A 17635-nucleotide genomic window follows, 5' to 3' on the forward strand; every position below is an offset into this window, starting at 1 on the left:
GTGCACTATTATACAAACCTTATGCTCATAGCAACCGTCAACACTCGTGGAGGCCCATGCCCTGCTGGCTCTGTTCCAGGATCAGGAAGCATGCCATTCCATCCCTTACATGGCCTTGCCGGACTCAGCTAATTTATATATTTGAAAGTCTAAATAAGTGTTCTTTATGTAGGTTTAGGGAGGTACAGTTCCATAATGACTGTGCAGGTGATTGCCACCCAAACAAATACATGTAATACCAAGGCACTAGTTCTCCTGTGCAAGGATGACACAAATTTGTAACGCATTTCATATTTTTGGTAGAATATACACTAAAAAAAAGTGCTAAAAAGGCATTTGAGTAGCCGGGTGTGTTGGCGCACGCCTTTTAATCCCAGTACTCGGGAGGCAGAGGCAGGCAGGCAAATTTCTGAGTTCGAGGCCAGGCTGGTCTACAAAGGGAGTTCCAGGACAGCCAGGGCTATACAGAGAAACCCTGTCTCGAAAAACCAAAAAAAAAAAAAAAAAAAAAAAATGCATTTGAGTGCTTGCTGAGAGTTTCAGATGCTAAGGGGATTAGCATCATGGTTGGGAGCATGGTGGCACATAGACAGGGGTTGGAGCTGAGACTTTTACATCCTGGTCTGCAGAGAGAGACTCTGGGCTTATGAAACCTCAGAGTCCACTCTCAGTGACACAATTCCTCTAACAAGGCCACAGCTCCTAACCCATCTAATTCTTTCAAACACTTCCATTCCCTGGTGACTAAGCATTCAAATATATGAGCCTATGGGGACCATTCTTACTTAAACCACCACAGGTAGTGTGTACCTGTGGTCCCCGTCCAGGTACTTGGGAGACAGCTCACTCATGGGAGCTCAGGACCAGCCTGAGCTTGTGTGCGTGCACATGTGTGAGTGTGTGTGTGTGTGTGTGTGTGTGTGTGTGTGTGTGTGTGTAAGTGTTATAAAATTAGCTGTAATACACTAATGCACACTGAACTTCCCAGGAGCAAGTCAAGATTATACTAGAATTGAAATCCTGAAACCCTTTTGGTAGAATATACACTTAAAAAAAAAGGTGCTAAAAGGGCATTTGAGTGCTTGCTTAGAGTTTCAGATGCTAAGGGGATTAGCATCATGGTTGGGAGCATGGTGGCACATACACAGGGGTTGTTTCTGTGAAAAACATAGAAATTGTAGATACAATGCATTTTGTGGTGCTCTGTGTTCACCAGATCTTACCCATACAGTCTGCACACTGTGTGGAATTGCTATTATAACCATCATCGATAACACACATTTCACAGAGAACATTTTTTTTTACAAGACATTCCAGAAGGGCCACAAACAACCAGAGAGCAGGCTAATAATGACAGTGTGTAAATCTACTGGCACCCGGAAAACAAGAATTCATTCCCAGCTTATGAGAAACCTGTACTTTAGTCAGTTCAAACACCCGAGATGGTAGAGTTAAACTATGACCTGGGGCCTGAGGCCCACAGGCTGCAGCCTTCTTAGAACAGTCAGATCTCTCCAGGGGTCATGACCCCATGAGGGAATTCATTAGGAACTTTTTGCAGTGAACTGCTGTGGGAAGAAAAAAAATCTCGATAATACAGCAGCAGATTTGGAAAAGCGTAGCTGAAAGCAAGAAACATCAAGGTTGCTGCAGTTCCACCTACTGAGGGAGCTGAGGCAAGAAGACCTCTTGAGCCCACAGGTTGCAGACCTGCCCTAGCAACAGCAGACCTCAGTGAATAAAGGAAATGAAAATGAATCAGGCTGATCTATGTACAAATATTTTAATAAATCACAGCACAGGGTTGCTACCTACCTCAATGGTTTATATTCCCGGATGAAAGACACACACACAGCCTTTATATTTTAATATGCCTTATCAGCACAATAGCTGGGCCACTGCCTAACCTCAGTGCTGTTAGAATCTACCACCCACCAACTCCAAGTTACTACTTACTAATCTCTATGTTCCATCTTGGCTGGCTGCTCTTAACTCCAATTAGTCAGCCCTCTGGGCCACATTTTCTTGGCCCAGAGTCCCAGAGCGCTTTCTTTGTTTCTCTACCCCATGGCAGCTCTTGTCTCATCTGTCCTGCACTCTCTTAAGGTATGTTGACACCGTTTCCTCAAGCTTCATGAGGTCTCAAGTCCCGGAACCCTATATCCTGCCTCTCCATCTCTCTCCTCCCCAGCTATTGGCTGATGGCATCTTTATTTACTAATCAGAATTAACGGGGGTTGGGGGGGCAGGTTCCCAGAAGGTATGTGCAGACCCTCTCGTGCAAACTAATTTGGGGAACCCAAATTAGCATTAGAGTACAAGCAGCTACACTGGTCTGTAGCTCAGTAAGAGTTTTTGTCTAGGATATGTGAGACCCTAGGTTCTTCATTTCCTTCCCACTGGGGGGAAATGTACAGCGTTCCTGAGTTCCATCCTTAGAGGCAAAGTAAATTAATTAAAAAAAGGAAGAATGACTGCCAAGGAGACTGGGGATAGACTAGTAATCCACAAGCATTTGCTCTGTACCTTCTACCGCACTGCTGAGATAGGCTATATAGATCTGGGAGAGCAACTTTCTAAGGATGTATCCTGTCTACTTCAAAATCAAGTTATTTTAAGCAGCGTATTCTAGGGCCGGGGCATGACTCAGTTGTAGAGCTCTTGCCTGGCAGCACAGGCAGATGAATGGATGGATGGATCATTTAAGACATGCACTTGACATACAAACATTTTGTAAAAGGTAGTCTTCAAGTTAGATTAAAGAATTCATTTTAGCTAGGCATGATCGCACACACCTTTAATACCAACATGCAGGAGGCAGGGGCAGCTAGATTTCTCTGAGTTTGAGGTCAGGCTTTTACATAGTGAGTTCCAGGACACCTAGGTTACATAGTGAGACCATGACTCAAAACAAACAAACAAACAAAAACAAACAAAAAAAACCCCCAAACCAACAAAAACCAAAACAAACCAAACTAACCCCCCCCCCCAAGTATAAATAAATAAATAAGAAAAAAATATCCAAAACTAAACTAAACAACCCCAAACCTCCACAGTTCCTAAGGGGCTGGTTAAGATGACTCAGTGAGGAAAACATGCTAGTCACCATGCCTAAAAACCTGGTTTCAGTACCCAGGACTGACAGTAGAAAGGGGGAGTCAACTCCTGAAAGTTGTTCTCTAACCACACATACACTGTGGTGTGCACAAGCACACACGCACATACATACCCTAAATATTTTTTTTAAAACACACACACACACACACACAAAACCAAAAATGTTTCTTAGAAAATTATCAACGATGTTTTGATTTTAGGCACAGATTCAGACAAAAGGAAATAGACTAAATAATAAAAATGTTTAAAAATAATTATTCTGTTTATACTTAGCTAAGAATTAGTCAATATTAATAGCACTCACTGGGCTGGTGAGATGGCTCAGTGGGTAAGAGCACCGACTGCTCTTCCAAAGGTCCGGAGTTCAAATCCCAGCAACCACATGGTGGCTCACAACCATCCGTAAGGAGTCCTGGCGCCCTCTTCTGGAGTGTCTGAAGACAGCTACAGTGTACTTACATATAATAAATAAATAAATCTTTAAAAAAAAATAGCACTCACTGATCTTCAGAGGACCCATATCCAGTTCCCATTACCATGTCAGGAAACTCACAAAGAAAGGTAACTCCAGCTCCAGAGGACCCAGTGCCCTCTTAAGGGCTCCTAGGGAACTGCATGCATATGTGCATATACTCAGACACGCATAGTTTTAAATAAAGTCCCAATAATAAGCCAGGCGTGGTAGTACACACCTGCAATACCAGCACTCAGTACATCTCCAGAAGCCAGACAAGAGGCTGAAGATGGCAACAGCTACACTGTTAGAGCTATGAACTGGGGATGACCCAAATGTCTAGCACTAGGAAAATGGATGAGGACATTGTGGGTTATCATGTACACCTGTGAAGAATAAACCAGAAGTACGCGTATCTGAGAGGCTGTGTCTCCGTTACTTTTCTATTGCTGTGAGGAGACATCGTGGCCAAGGGAGCTTATGAGGAAAGCATTTAATATGGCTCATGGCTTCAAAGAGAGTCTGCCACTGCCACGGTAGGGTGGGGAGTGTGGCAGCAGACAGACAGGCATGGTGGTATTGGAGCAACAGTTGAGAGGTCACAAGTTGAAGCAATGCGGCAGAGCCAACTAGAATGGTATGGGCTTTTGAAGCCTCACAATCTTCGCTTAGTGACATACCTCCTCCAGTAAGGCCATACCCTCTTCAGGAGGCCACACCATCTTATCCCTCCCAAACAGTTCCACCAACTGGGGACCAAGTATTCAAATATATGAACTTATGGGGGCCACTACCACACAGCACAAGCCCAGAAAACAAAGCAGTTGCAGAAAAAAAAAAATCCTTTATATACATACAAACATGGATACACCCAAACATTAATATATAAGTTGCTATGTGTGTTTGTGTGTGTGTGTGTGAGAGAGAGAGAGAGAGAGAGAGAGAGAGAGAGAGACAGGATCTCACTCTGTATCCCTGGCTCCCTGGCTGGCCTGGAGCTTACTATGTGGGTTAGACTGGCTTAAAACTCACAGATCTACCTGCCTCTGATTCCAAGTGCTAAGATTAAATCCCCATGAACTGAGTTCAATTCCTGGGACCCATGTGATGGGATGTGAGAATGAATAATGCAAGTTGTTCTCTGACAGCCCCTCAAAGCATGCACACACACACAGGCACACACACACACACACAGAGGAGAGAGAGAGAGAGAGAGAGAGAGAGAGAGAGAAGCTGAGATGATGCACATAACTACACGTTGATATGTACTCAGACATTAAAACAAACATATAAATGTAATTGTAAAATAGAGGGCTAGGGAACACAGCTCAGTTGGTAGAGTAGTTAACATCCGCCAATCTCAGATCCCCAGTGCTGCATAGGCCCATGGATGGTGGTACACCTCTGTAGTTCAAACCCTTGGGAGATGGAGGCAGAAGGACAAAAGCTCAAAGTCTGAGACCAGACTGGGCTACATGAGCCCCTGACTCAGGAAGAAAGTAGGAAACAGGACAATAAAAGCACCAGTTCTCCTTTACATGGTGTAGATGGTGTCACTGGAGCTGGAAAAATATAGCCAGTTGAAGCACTCCAAAAGATTTGCTCTGAAGTACTTCAAAGCAGCTCCCCAAAGCCACAGTGTGATTAGCCTTGTTCATCACAATGAGGTATTTGATGAAAGCATTTATGGAAGTCAAATGTGTTTCTGGAAAAGAATTTCAAATACTATGCCACTCTTCTTACAGTGACGTAAGAATATAAGCAGGAGGTCGGAGTGCTTTAAAAGATACTTTAGCAATCATTGCAACTTGCTGTTATTTAGTTTTACTCAACTAGCAGTCTGGAATCCATGAGTCCATGAGTCACTGACATTTCCAGATCTCAACCCGTCAGGACTTAAAATGCCATATAGGAACACGTTTACTGACTTAATATAAATAGGGAATAGCTTTTTATTTCCAAGCAGTGTGTGGGAACAGGGGCCTGCATTCTCTTCTATCTAGAAGACAAGACAGGGGGATGTCAACTCAAGAACAGACTGTGCCACTTAATGAGACCCTGTCTTAAAATTGACAAAGAGGGTTAGTATTGTACCTCAGTGACTGAGTTCTTGCCTAGCTTGCTTGTGCCTATCAATTTGTTCCCCCCAGCACTTCAAATGCATCTACCCACACAAACGATCCATATTTGTTAGGATTTTAGGAAATTAAAATTGAGCTCCAGAGATATATCATCACATTGAAACATAAGCATCTGACACTTTTGCAGGAGAGGGAAAAAATTTATCACTTCCCCACACTGAGAACTGAGTTTGTGGATGGAGAACCCCAGGCTTTTAAATCAAATCACACAAAATCCATTAAAATCCCAGCACTTGGGACAGAGGCAAACAGAGCTCTATGGAGTACCAGACCATCCAGGGTTGCAGTGATACTGTCTCAAGCAAAACAACATACCCCAAAGAAGGGGATGTAAGTTAGTCGTAGAACATTTAGAACATGGGATCAGCTCATGTACACACACACACACACACACACACACATGTTTGGCTGAGTGCATTGGAACATGCCCTTAGTTCCAGCACTCAGGAGGCTGAGTCAGGTGGATCTCTGTGATAAAGAAACAATAAGAGGCATCTACAGAAGGCAATGTGTCTCCTAGAAGGGAATGTAAGGGTGGAGGCAGGTGGATCCCTGAAGCTCATTAGCTAGCCAGCCACTGAAACAGATGAACTTGCGATTCGATTCAGTGAGAGACTGCCTCAAGAAATAAAAGTGGAAGGGCTGGAGATGGCTCAAAACACCAGCTGCTCTTCCAAAGGAACAGGGTTGTATTCTATATGGTAGCTCACAACTATCTGTAAATCCAGTTCCAGAGGATTCAATATCCTCTCCTGATGTCCACAGGCACCAGGCATCCAAGAGGGTCCCAGTCATATATGCAGGCAAAACACACACACACAAATTTAAAAATTAATTAATATAAAAAAAAAGAAATTAACTGGGGAAAGACATCTGTCAACCTCTGTCCACCACACACTGGCACAGGTGCATGTGTGTAACACACGCATACAAACACAAAGTCAGGCACACACAAGACATGAGTCACTTTCATTAATTTTCAGAAGTAGATTGCCTATGTTAAGGGTTCCTTAACCTTTGGGTTTTTTTTCCCATAACCTCTAACTTTGGATTAAAAGATTCACTGCTCTGCTGGATGGTATGGCGCACACCTTTAATACCAGCACTTGGGAGGCAGAGTCAGGCGGATTTCTGAGTTCAAGGCCAGCCTGGTCTACAAAGTGAGTTCCAGGACAGCCAGGGCTACACAGAGAAACGCTGTCTCAACAAAACAAAACAAAAAACAAAAAACAAAAAATAAAAAAACAAAAAAAAAAAAAGAAAGAAAGAAAAAGATTCACTGCTCATGGGCTGGAGAGATGGCTCAGCAGTTCAGAGCACTGACTGCTCTTCCAGAGGTTCTGAGTTCAATTCTCAGCAACCACATGGTGGCTCACAACCATCTGTAATGGGATCCAATGCCCTCTTCTGGTGTGTCTGAAGACAGCTATACTGTACTCATATACATAAAATAATTTTTTTTTTAAAAATAGGACTCACTGCTCACATGACTGCATTTAAAAATAGAATACGGGCTGGGGTGGTTCAGCAGTTACGCGTCCAGAGTTCATTTCCTCATTTCCCAGAGCATAGATGGTGGATTACAGCCTCTCAGAGCTCAGGCTCCAAGGTATTCGAGGCCCTCTTCCGGCATTCGTGAATAAATGGAGACCCAAGGGTGGCTATGATTTCCTCCTCAAGAGGGGGCTTTAGCCAGGAAGTGGTTGCACACGCCTTTTCTTTTCCTTTTCTTTCTTTCTTTCTTTCTTTCTTTCTTTCTTTCTTTCTTTCTTTCTTTCTTTCTTTCTTTCTTTTAAGCAGGACCTTTGGAAGTGCAGTTAGTGCTGTTAACTGCTGAGCCATCTCTCCAGCCTGGTGCATACTTTTAATCCCAGCACTTGGGAGGCAGAGGCAGGTGGATTTCTGAGTTAAAGGCCAGCCTGGTCTACAGAGTGATTTCCAGGACAGCCAGGGCTACACAGAGAAACCCTGTGTCGAACCCCCCCCTCCAAAAAAGGGGGGGCTTTAATAAAAAAGACACAGAGAAAATCACTGTAATTCAAATTCATGGTTCTCTTCCCAAACTAAAAAGTTTGCATGAATGTTCCTCCTAGCCACAACAGTTGATGAAGAATAAGTTGCTTTAACGTTTCTACAACCTCAGAAGAGACTTGAAATCGATGCCTTCAGTTACTTCCTTGTCAATAAGGAGTGAGACAAGAACATCTTTCTTGTTCTGTAATAGTTGGCAAGAAAAATGTGTGTAGTGTGGGTTATAAAGGAGGTGGTTAGCTATCTCTAATTACCTGATTATCTTTGCTGATTAGGACTGTGAAGCTTGTTGTGTCCTGCCCTGGGGGCAGGAGGCCTGGTTTGGCAGCTGCCACAGGCAGCATTAACTTGGATCTGCAGCCACTTTTGCAGAGTTCAAGAAAGACTGTCAGAACCCAGTGTGTTTAGAGGACCAGGACTCAGCCAGAATTACTGATCCAACTCGGTCAGGAGGAGAGCGCCAGAAATAAATTTCAGAAGCCAAAATATTATGCCAGAAGATGCATCTTGACGTGGAGAGCACCGAGCAAAGCAAGGAGAAGCAATCAGAGGCAGGGAAATGTCTAGAGGACAAGGTCTCCACCGAGGTCTGACATAGGGAATCTTGCCCTTGTCTGCATGGAGGGGTTCTTAGCTCATGGTCTGTTGCTGTAACACAGGACCAGAGCTGGGTACTTTATTTTATTTTTGTTTTTTGTTTGTTTGTTTGTTTTTTGTTTGTTTTTTTGAGATAGGGTTTCTCTGTGTAGCTCTGGCTGTCTTGGAACTCACTCTGTAGACCAGGCTGGCCTTGAACTCAGAAATCCGCCTGCCTCTGCCTCCAGAGTGCTGGGATTAAAGGTGTGCACCACCACTGCCCGGCTGAGCTGGGCACTTTAAAACAAACAAACAAACAAACAAAAAACAAAAAAGGTTTGTTTAGCTCACAGTGTTGGAAGTTCACTAGCACTGCGCCAAGCCAAGGGTAGTGGCACATACCTTAAACCCCAGCACTTGAGGCATAGCACGGGTATGGATTGGAGAAGTGGTGAAGGACCTCATGGTAGACAGCTTAACAATGGCTGCAGTGTAAGAGTGAAGTGTCACGTGCAGAAGAGATGGGGGAAGTACCAACCTCTCCTATAATAACCTAACCCTCTTAGGGGCTAACCTCCTCCAGGAGATCTCCATTAATCCTTATGAGGGTGGTGCCCCCCAGACCTGAATTCCACTAATCTCTTAAAGGTTTCATCATGTCAGTATCCCTGAGGAACAACAAGCTGCCAACATACAAATTTTTGGGTGATATTAAACCACAGTGGGTGGTATTTTTAAAAGGCTTATTGGGAGCCCCACATGATATCAAATGCCAGCACTCAGTAAGGAGAGGCAGATAAAGCTTGAGGTCACCCTGGACAGAGCTACATAGAATCTGTCTCAAAACAAAACAAAAAACCAAACCAAACCAACCAACAAAAAGAGAGGAGAGAGAGAGAGAGAGAATGAGAGAGAGAGAGATTAATTTGGTTCTATAACTTATTTTGGGCAGTGGTTACATACCATGTGTGATTTTATAACTTGTTGAACGAACATCTCTTGTGTTAGATTTCTATTCCTGTAAGAAAATACCTGAGTTAATCAACTTAAAAAGAACAAAGGGTATTTTGGCTTGCAGTTTCAGGTGCTTAAGCTTGGTTGGCCCATTGCTTTGGGGCCATTGGTGAGACAATAGATTATGGCAAGAATAAAGTGTAGAATAAAACTGCTTATGTTATAGCCAAGAATAATGAAAGAAGACTCCCACATCTCACAGTTCCCTATAATCATGCATCCAATAACAGATCCTTTGACACATGGGCCTTCAGAGTACACTCAAAATCCCGTGCAGTCTTTGTATTGATCATGTGCTGATTATACTTTAAAAAAAAAAATTAGAAGCAGGCTGGTTTTTTGTGAATTTAAGGGCAGCTTGGTCTACAAAGCAAGTTCCAGGACAGCCAGGGCTATTCTACAGAAAAAAAAACCTGTCTCAAAAAGAAAAATAAAAAACAAAAACAAAAACCAGTTACAGCCGGGCGTGGTGGCACACGCCTTTAATCCCAGCACTCGGGAGGCAGAGGCAGGCGGATTTCTGAGTTCGAGGCCAGCCTGGTCTACAAAGTGAGTTCCAGGACAGCCAGGGCTACACAGAGAAACCCTGTCTCGAAAAACCAAAAAAAAAACCAAACAAACAAACAAACAAAAAAACAGTTACTTTGAGCCAGCATGGTGTTTTCTTCCCAGCACTTGGAAGGCAGACATAAGCAGATCTCTGTGAGTTTGAGGTCATCCTGATCTACACAGCAAGTTCCAGGATCCAGGACAATTAGAACTATGTAGTGAGACCCTGTCTCAAAAAAATAATAATTTTTGGATTTTGAGATAACGTCCCTCTCTATAATCCAGTTAACCTGGAATTCACAAAGTGGCCCAGGGTGGCCTCAGATTCACAGTGTTTCTCCTGCTTCATTCAAGGACTGGGATTAAAAGTGTGTGTCCTCATGCCCAGCAGGAACAAGTTTATTTATTAAAAAAATTAAATGTTTTTATATGCCCTGTTTTTCCTGCATGCATGCATGTCTGTGTGATATTTCAGATCCTCTGGAACTGGAGGAGTACAGGTAGTAGTGACCTGCCATATAAGAATTTTAACCTGGGACTTCTGGAACATCAGTCAGTATGCATAACACAGGGCCATCTCTCTAGCCCCCATGGGGCCAGTTTGTTTTTAATAGATACAGAATACCACCAGCCTCTGACAATATTTCTATATAAAAGAAATACATTCTCCAATTTGGAACCTTTACAGCAGTAGCGTGTTAGAATTGTGTGTGTGTGTTCATGTGGGGACACCTGATAGGTGTCTCCCACTGATAAAGCTAGACTGTTGCCACTCCGCACTAGAAACCCTCCTGTTTTTGTCTCCCCAGTGCTGGGATTAGGCATACTTATCCAGTTTTTTACATGGGCACTAGGACTCTAGATCAGGTCCCCATTGTTACAGGGCCAAAACACTACCCACTGAGCCACCTGGAAGCCAGCTAAGCCAGAACTCTTATGTTTTAAAAAAGATTTATTTTATTTCTGTGCACTGGTGGGTAGTTGCCTGTGAATGCAGGTGCCTGGGTAGCCAGACCCTCAAGCTGGAGTTACAGGCAGTTGTGGCCAGCCTGACCTGGGTGCTAGAAACCAAACCGAGGTATTCCACGGTAGGTAGCAGCATTCACCGTTAATTGCTCAGCCATCTCTCCAGCCCCAGCCTGAACTTCTTGATTCTCAGCTTCTGAGAGATGTCAGTCATATTCCAGAGTGAGGGGCTTTTCCTTCTCGGGCCCCCATGCTTTCAAAGGCTACAATTCTATGATCAGTGACCAAACAATGAACAATAGTGTACTCAATGCAGGCAAACTCAGGTTCTTTCCCAAAGAGCCAAATTCTCAGAACTCAGAGGTCAGCTTGCTGAGGAGAGAGATCAGTCAACCCAAAGGAAATGTCACACATATACACAATGAAAATCAGCTAATGTGTTTTCTGCCACTATCTAAACATGACAGGAAAACAAAACATAAAGAGAATTTGAGGTTATATTTACTTATTTCTTTAGTATGTGTGGAGGGGATGTGTGTCAAAGACAGCTTGTAGGAACTGGTTCTCATCCAGTAAGTAGATCCCTGGGGATTAAACTCAGATTGTCATAGCTGCTGGCAAGTGCCTTTTCCCCCTGTGCCACCTGACTGGCCTTTTTGGTTTTGTTGTTGTTGTTTTTGTTTGTTTGTTTTGAGACTGGATCTGGTTGTTGCCTTGGCTGGCTTCCAACTCCTTATGTAGCCGAGAATGACCCTGAAGTCCTGTTCCCCTAGCCTCCACTTTCAAGTACAGATATTACAGGCAGTGTGGCCACACCCAAGTAATGAATATGTTTAGCACATGTACTTCTAGTTCCCAAGACATGTCTGAATACTTAGGAGTAATAAAAAGCCTTGCTTTTAAAATATTACTTCAGGAGGGTCATAACCATGCATCTGCAACATAGGAAAATGAGTACACGGTATAACTATGTACACCTAAGATGTTCCCCTTTATTTAAACCATGTGCATTTTGTTAGAATTTCTGGTGGCTAGAATCTAGCCAAAGCATTCTATTTGAAGGTGAGAGAAAAATCAACTGATGTATGGAAAGTACTTGGCTGTTAGACATTCAACTAAGCCAGTCTCAAAAAGTAACAAATGTGGGCCAGGAATGTGGCTTGCTGGGGTAGATCATTTGTCCAGCACAAGCAAGGGTTGAGTCCCAAAAGCTCAACAACAACAACAACAAAGGAACATACTAGACACACACACACAGGAGAGAGAGAGAGAGAGAGAGAGAGAGAGAGAGAGAGAGAGAGAGAGAGAGAGAGAGAGAATCCAGTAAGGTGCCTGCAAGTGGCTCACACCAGGAATCCCAGCACTGGAGAGGCAGATGCCATTTTCAGCCCAGTCTGGGCTGTGTAGTGGAACACTTTTTTCCATGTAATCCTATGGATTATAGTGGCGATTTAAAACAACAAAAAACTTTTCTTAAAATTTCTGATTGTGACATTTGGTGGCCCTCCTACTGTGAGTCCTTGGAACCGTGTGAAGGACTTTCTCTTCCTGGGCAAAAGTTTTTGCTAACACTACAGACATTTTAAATGTAAGGCCTTCGTTGATGTGGAAACCCAAAGGTGAACAAGCAGGTTCTTAAGGGCCCCTGGCTAAGGAAAGCCCGTCCCATATCTTATCTTTTCCTACACAGCAGGCTTAAGGTAGGGCTTCAAAACAAAAGAAGCCTTCCCCAGGGGAAGGAACCTCGTGAAATCTGCATTTCTGAGAGGTTCTTTGGGGGGGGGGGGGGGGGACTGAAATTTATCCCTCTGATTCTTGACTTCCCTTTCAGACTAGACGTTAAATCGCTGTTGACTACAGTCCAGTCCTGCCGATGGGGAGTTTGGGACTACCGACTGCTTCCAGTCTCCTCGCCCAAGTAGATGCTACCGTGAAGCTGGGCTCTTCAAAATGGCAGCTATGGTCAAGTTCCAGAAAGATCTGATATCTTTTTAACCCAGTTGCGAAATATGGGGCGGTACCACTGCAGACCCAAAGGAGAAAAGGCCGTTTGCTCAGCTGGCCACATGCTCCAGCACTTCGTGCTAAGCCGGACCGTGGCCACCTCGGCTACCCACAGCGAGAGCTAGCGCGCTCCTGGGTTCCGAGGTGAGGTGTCGGAAGGTGCAAACCACCGCGGTAAATCGCACCTCCAGGTGGTTTCACCGACGCTAAGAAGCCCTTATCGCTCCGATCCGATCGGATAGGTGGGAAAACGGCGCTGGTCTGCACTTCTAAGTTCTGAGGTCCACTCTGCCTTGCGTCCACAGAGCTGCGGACCGTTTCAGCAGCCTACACACTCTCCTAGCAGGCGGCCATGACAAGGCTCCCTTGGCGCGAATTACAGGGGAGACCCAAGAAACACTTAAAAAAGAAAAAAATTCCATCTCAAAGATCCGAAGTGGAGTTATTAGGGTAGGGTTGTGCAGTAACGCGGAGACTCACTCGAGGAACTGGGGACTGAGGCGTCAACACCTGGACACAAGAGACAAAAGTTAGAGGGGTCCCACCAAGGGGGTCGCCAGCACGCTTTCTGCCCGATTGGCGGAAGCGCTCAGACTTTTCTTTATGGCGTCACCGAGTACCTGCCTGTAGGAAGGCTCCAGTTGCGTGACGTCACGCAGCACTGACCAATGAGCGGCCCGAGCCGGTAGGCCCCGAGGAGGGTTGTGGGCCCTTCTTTTTGTGAATGAAGCTCCACGGAACATCCCTCCTGGGGGTCCCCGGGAGCCGCGGCCCGCTGAGCTCGGACGCCCCGGCAGCAGCGTCCCAGGGAGCGCGCGCTTTGCTCCAGCCACCGGCCAGCGCTGTGGGGCCCCCGGGTCGCGGGCGGCGGGAGACGCAGCGCGAGGACCCGGGCCGGGTTGCCGGGCCATGGTCGCGGTCCCCTGACGGGCCGCGACCGCCTCCATGAAGCGTAAGAGCGAGCGGCGCTCGGCTTGGGCCACCGCGCCCCCCTGCTCACGCCGCAGCTCGTCCTCCTCTCCCGGCGTGAAGAAGAGCCGCAGCTCCACGCCGCAGGAGCTGCACCGCCTGGAGCAGCAGGACGACCTGTACCTGGACATCACGGGTGAGCCCCGCCACACCCCCACGAGGCTCGCGCCTCCTCGAGCCTCTAGTCGCCCGCGCGCCCGCGGTAGCAACTTTACCGGAGATGGGCCGAGGGGTCACCCCTGCAAGTGAGCCCGGCCTCGGGAGCGGGGCGGCTCTGCCCTCGAACCCACCTCATCCCGGGATGAGCCGGCGCGGTTGTTCGTTCCCACGCGAGTCCGAGCCTCTGCTGAGTCCCGCTGGTCTTTGCTGTCCCGAGGGCCCAAAGCCTCGCTGAGCCTTAGCAACGCGTGGGATCCGGCCCGAGCCCCTGGCCGTCCGATGCCCCCCCCTCCCCGGCCCCCCGCCATCGCGCCCTCTCAGGCCTCCTGAGGGATCTTTGCCCTCCCTCTGGTGCTTCCAGAAAGGTGTCACGTTGATGGCGTTTGAACCACCAAGTGTGCTAAGAGCTCAGAGGTGTCACTTTTGAGAAATCCCCGCCAGCCGGAGCGGGTAGAATAGCCGCTTTCGAGGGTGATTTTTTTTCTTAGTGCCTCAGTTCTTGAAGACGAAAGAAATCCGTTTTGGCAGCCGCTCGGTTTGCCGGGGTTGATAGAGAAGCCAGAGCTTTGCCTTCGTTGTACTGATGTACGTGGAAAAGCGTTGTCAGCTGCATAGCTGTCTGCGCGGTTGAAGGAAGGTGCCGCGTTTTCTGGGGCGGATGGTGTCCACCTCTTCGTGGGGTTTTAAGAAAAGGTTTCCAAGACTTGAACTTGGACTTTGCTAGGTGGGCTCTCGATTGGTGACAACATTTATTTATTTAGGAAGTGTCTAGACAAACAAATTTAGTAGAAATTATATTCTAGATTAATGGGCAACTAGAAAGTAAGACCGGTTTTTAAAGGAAGCTGAGAGGAGAGGAAAGGTTTTTTGTTTTAGCGTTTGAAGGAGGAAGACGAAGGACTTGTTTTAACTATAGCCCCTGACTAGTGTCTGCCCAGGTCTACGGGTGTGTGACCCTGAAGGAGGAGACACCCTTGCCCGGATTCCTTCCAGAGACTTCGTGCTGGTTGAGTCTGCACATTCTTTCTGCTCTTTTTTGTATGGGGCAAACTTATTCTCGTATAGCTCTAAATTGTAAAGATACACGGAGTATACTGAGAAAACTTTGTGGCAAAGACAAAGGAGTGCCCCCTAAATGTAACAGATGTTGCCAAGTTCTTGTGAATCTTTCCAGAAATATCCTTCACTGGCACACATATGTATCTATTCTTTGCAAACCCGTGCAGGATGGTATACGATTGATTTTTGCATTGCTCCGCACCGTACTTCATAGCAGAATGCTAGCCTCCAATTGGTATGTTCAAAATCTCATTTGATTTTAAATGCTTTGTAAGCCAAAGGGTGTGTGGCTTTAAAGGGTCAAACTATAAAAATGTTTATGGATTTAAACGCGTTTATAGTTTTAAATGTTTTATGAACATTTTAGACAGTTCTCTGTTGAATATTTAGGTGATTTTCAACAAGAAAAATTGTAAGGCCGGGTGTGGAAGCCCATGCCTTTAACTCTAGTACTTTGGAGGATTGATCTTTGTGAATTCAAGGTCAGCCTTGTGTACTTAGTGTTCTAGGGTCTATGTAGAGAGATCTTGTCTCAAAACAAAAAGAAAAAGAATTGTAAGATTTAGGCAGTTCCCAGTCAGAAAAATTGTTAGTGGATCTGAAGCCGACATTCAGGGCCTTTGTGCATGCTAGGCCAGCTCTTCAGTTCTGAGCTAGGACCCACCAAAAGAATATTGAACCCAGTCATTGGGGGAAATCTTTCTCTTTCATGGGGATAAAGTGTAATTTGGCAAGCCTTCCTGAGGAAGTCATCAAAGAAATAACGTTTAAAAAGGTCAATAATACTAAAGGAGCTTATGCATTTTATGCACAAAATCAAAATACTGTCCAGTTACAAGCCTTGATAATGGAGCAATCCAGACTTAGTGCAAGATGCTGCACTAGCTCCAGGGGACAAGGCTTGCAGCCCTTCAGTGAGTAAATTCAGTTTACAGAAAGAAAGAAAGAAAGAAAGAAAGAAAGAAAGAAAGAAAGAAAGAACCAACCAAACAAGAAAAATCCAAGACACTAAAACAGTCTGTTTCTGTGTTATTTGCTAAACAAATTGAAGTAATTGGGTTTTTTCCTAAATGACTTACTTGTATGCGTATGCATGTGTGCCTGAGTGCATGTATGTGCACCACATGGATGCAGAGCCTCCGGGAGCTAGAGTTACAGGGGGTCAAGTCCTGGGGGGGCAGGGGGAACTTGGTTCCTTTGCAAGAGTAGACATCTCTCAGCACCATGCACCCCAACACCTTTAAAAACATTTGGTCTCATTTTGTAGTCTAGCCCAGCTTGGTACTCACTAAACCACACCAGCCTTAAACTTGAGATCCTGCTGTTTCAGCCTCCTCAGTGCAGAGGTTACAGGCATCAGCTAGCTACCATGTAAAGTCACCGAGCTCAAATTACTTTAATTTCTTATTTTGTGTGAGGTAGGAATGGAGGCAGGAAGGTATAAGGCTCTGCGCTTAGCAAAAGGCAGCTTGGTCCCTTCATTTACAACTTGTTTTCCCATCACTCGTTGTTTTATTGCTATTTGCTTTTTGAGACAGGGTCTTACTATGTATATGTAGCAGGCTGGTCTGGGACTCTGGGTAGACAAGGGTGGCCTTGAACTCACAGAGATCTACTACCAAAATGAGATATATGAGCAGTTTTTAATCCTTCACTTTTAAAAAAATTGCTTTTTTACGTTTTGTGCCTTGGGGAAGGGGAAGGGAGGGACACACACACACACACACACACAGAGAGAGAGAGAGAGAGAGAGAGAGAGAGAGAGAGAGACAGGGATATTTCACTCTTACCATGACTGTATGTGCAAACCAGAGGACAGCCCTTGGAAACTCGTTCACTTCTTCATGTTAGTTTCCAGAAATGCACGAAGGTCATCAGGCCTGGCTGTAGGCTCTCTTACCAGCTGAGCCACCCGGATGTTCTCTGTTTCACTGCCCAGTGCTGTCCTGTTGTATGGCCAAGTCCTGATCTCCTTAGCAGTCGTAAGTTGGGATTTGGGAATATGTTAGGTTCTATGGCAAATGGCTGCAGAAGCAACTGTGGGTGGAGTCTTCGTACTTCTTCATACATGTGTGACTCTGTAAGTGAATTTTAGAAGTGAAAATGTTGGGTCAGCATTACACAGTGGACTTTTGGACTTGTGTGCATATTGCCACTGTGCACATTCATTCATGTGCAGGCCTTTGCAGGGACAGGCTTTCGTCTCCTTTGGATGCATAGCTTGTTGCCATGTGTGATAACTCCATATTCTCACATCTCGCTAGGGTGCTTTCACTGTCAGCTTTCCTATCTTTGAGGTGCCAGTCATTTCTACGTCATCTTTACTAACGCTTGTTCCTGAGCAGGAAGACTTTTGTAGTAAGACATGGTTTGGAAATATTAAGGCATGCTGTCTGTTTTGCCTGCTCTGCCCCTAAGGCTTTCCTAAAACTTACTGTGTAGCTGAGGATGACTTTGAATGGCTAAGCCTTTTGCTTCCACCTGAGTGCTGGGGTCATGAACACGAATCATTGTGCCTGGTGTCATGTGATGCTGGGGACTAACCCAAGCTTTGCATGCATCCCAGGCAAGCGCTGAGCTCCAGCTCTAGTCCCCA

General features: G+C 45.5%; 2 protein-coding genes and 1 long non-coding RNA gene across 11 annotated transcripts in view; 2 read left to right on the plus strand and 1 right to left on the minus strand.

Moving 5' to 3' along the window:
- The window catches only part of Prxl2c (peroxiredoxin like 2C), a 36979-nt gene extending 24201 nt beyond the window's left edge, over positions 1-12778 (plus strand). The window contains exon 6 of the mRNA XM_085831011.1: positions 12680-12778. Within this exon, the coding sequence (XP_085687137.1) occupies positions 12680-12684 (5 nt within the window). The 3' untranslated portion in view covers positions 12685-12778. The remainder of the gene's footprint in view (positions 1-12679) is intronic.
- LOC110307656 (uncharacterized) lies at positions 7751-13384 on the minus strand. Its single transcript, XR_002379453.2, has 3 exons — positions 13333-13384; positions 9283-9337; positions 7751-7927 (listed from the first exon to the last, which is right to left on the minus strand). It is a non-coding gene; the product is annotated as an uncharacterized LOC110307656 (long non-coding RNA).
- Positions 13385-13695: 311 nt separating this feature from the next.
- Positions 13696-17635, plus strand: part of Cdc14b (cell division cycle 14B) — an 85808-nt gene continuing 81868 nt past the window's right edge. For all 9 annotated transcript variants that reach the window (XM_085831002.1, XM_085831005.1, XM_085831004.1 and 6 more), the window contains exon 1: positions 13696-13957. In XM_085831002.1, coding sequence (XP_085687128.1) covers positions 13798-13957 — 160 coding nt within the window. In that variant the 5' untranslated portion in view covers positions 13696-13797. The remainder of the gene's footprint in view (positions 13958-17635) is intronic.

This window comes from Mus caroli, unplaced genomic scaffold (genome assembly GCF_978045245.1).
Source record: "Mus caroli unplaced genomic scaffold, Mus_caroli_1 scaffold_15, whole genome shotgun sequence".
In the NCBI taxonomy this organism is placed as follows: domain Eukaryota; kingdom Metazoa; phylum Chordata; class Mammalia; order Rodentia; family Muridae; genus Mus; species Mus caroli.